Consider the following 1,543-nt stretch of genomic DNA (forward strand, 5'->3'; position numbering starts at 1 on the left):
AACTTCATGACTATGACCGTTACCCAGACAGAGCTGATCATCCTCTTCATTGAGATGGCATCATCTAACATGTACTTGTTCAGCTTTTTTTCACCGTTGCTAAGGATTGTCAGAACCGTTTTCTCCAATTCATCCTCCTTCACATCTAAAGTATCTCTATTTGTGTTGATCAGAGGATTTGACTCTTTTGATTCCTCAATTGCCACCACAGACAGATCTATTGAAGATGTATTTCTCCTGTGTCTGTTCCATCTTAAAGATGAATCTTCAGAGATGCCTGGAGTGTTGTTAAGACTGTGAAACAACTTGTGCTTTGAATTTTCACACATTGTTGGGACTGTGAAGGCCAGAGTGACTATGCGGTTCAGCAGTCCGTGAGCTCTGTCCTCTTTACAGATGGAGCTTTCTGCAAATTTCACTTTTTCTAACAGAACAGTTGGATTTACAGCCAGAATGGAAATAATTGAGCTTTCCTCATCTGAGAGTAACATATCGATGGCCTCCAGGACTCCAACAATTTTCTTGGGGGAGCAACGGTCCAGATTAGTAATTTTCAACACAATACGAATCCTCCTCTTTTCAAACACCTCCATGAACTTGATGAATTGAGTCAGAAACCACATTTCTTTCCTGACTTCATTCATGAATCCCAATTGGTTGCTGATCCGTTCGTTGTCCATTTCTTTCTTAATGTTATGTTTTTGACTGAAAATGAGGTTCTTGATCATCTGAAAGGCAAACCTGAGTCCTGTTACTGCTGGGACTCCTAAGGTTGCAATAGCAAAGCCCTCCAGGATATTCATCTCACTATGTGCTTCTGTTCCCTGCTCCTCTGGTGTTGTTTCAGCATTAGGAAAAACCCAAACAAAAAAGACCACTACGAGAACTATCGGGACAACAATGATGGACAGTAGGAAAAACCACAGGGGGCAGCAGCAAACCTTCTTCGATATCCAGTTATTGGGGCTGTCCTTCACCTCCTGAAGTGACAAAAAGTAACCCAAGAAGAAAAAACTGGTTACCAATCACTGCTGTGTTTTAGGGATATGTCTACTTAACTAAATGCTGACTTTCTATCAGTTTGTTGCCCACTTTTTGTTTTGAAACCACTAGGTAACTGGAAGATAGTTTGGTAAAATAAATGCATCGTTCCTTCAAATTTAATCCCTATAATGCAGATGTCATGTTGAGTTTGATCTCAAAATGAGATCAATATTTAATAAGTAGATTCAGTTGAGTGAAATTATTAATTTTTGGAAAAAGCCAATGGACAGCATGTTAATGTTTTACACATTGAATCAGAGAAGGACTGAAAAGACATAAACTGGCTGTCCAACAAGGCAGAATATTTTCCAATGATTTTTTTTATTACCCACAAAAACACACACGTCAAAATAATAACCTTTAAATATGTTCTTAAGGTATAAAAGAGCCAGAAGAAACTCACCTTTTCCTTTACTTCATCCTCTTCATCATATTGAGTGACACGATAGAGTGCTAGTTGCAGTTTCCCAAAATTCACCTGCATGGCATGAAACAATCG

General features: G+C 38.9%; 1 protein-coding gene across 1 annotated transcript; it reads right to left on the minus strand.

The window, feature by feature from the left end:
* Positions 1 to 5: 5 nt before the first annotated feature.
* On the minus strand, positions 6 to 1,537 carry nkpd1 (NTPase, KAP family P-loop domain containing 1; the record flags this gene model as incomplete). The annotated part of the gene is made up of 2 exons (XM_008403818.1): positions 1,448 to 1,537; positions 6 to 980 (listed from the first exon to the last, which is right to left on the minus strand). Coding segments are annotated over exons 1-2 (1,056 nt in total), but the record flags the coding sequence as incomplete, so codon positions are not given.
* Between the last annotated feature and the right edge of the window lie 6 nt (positions 1,538 to 1,543).

The sequence above is a fragment of the Poecilia reticulata genome, unplaced genomic scaffold, assembly GCF_000633615.1.
Source record: "Poecilia reticulata strain Guanapo unplaced genomic scaffold, Guppy_female_1.0+MT scaffold_2186, whole genome shotgun sequence".
Lineage (NCBI taxonomy): Eukaryota > Metazoa > Chordata > Actinopteri > Cyprinodontiformes > Poeciliidae > Poecilia > Poecilia reticulata.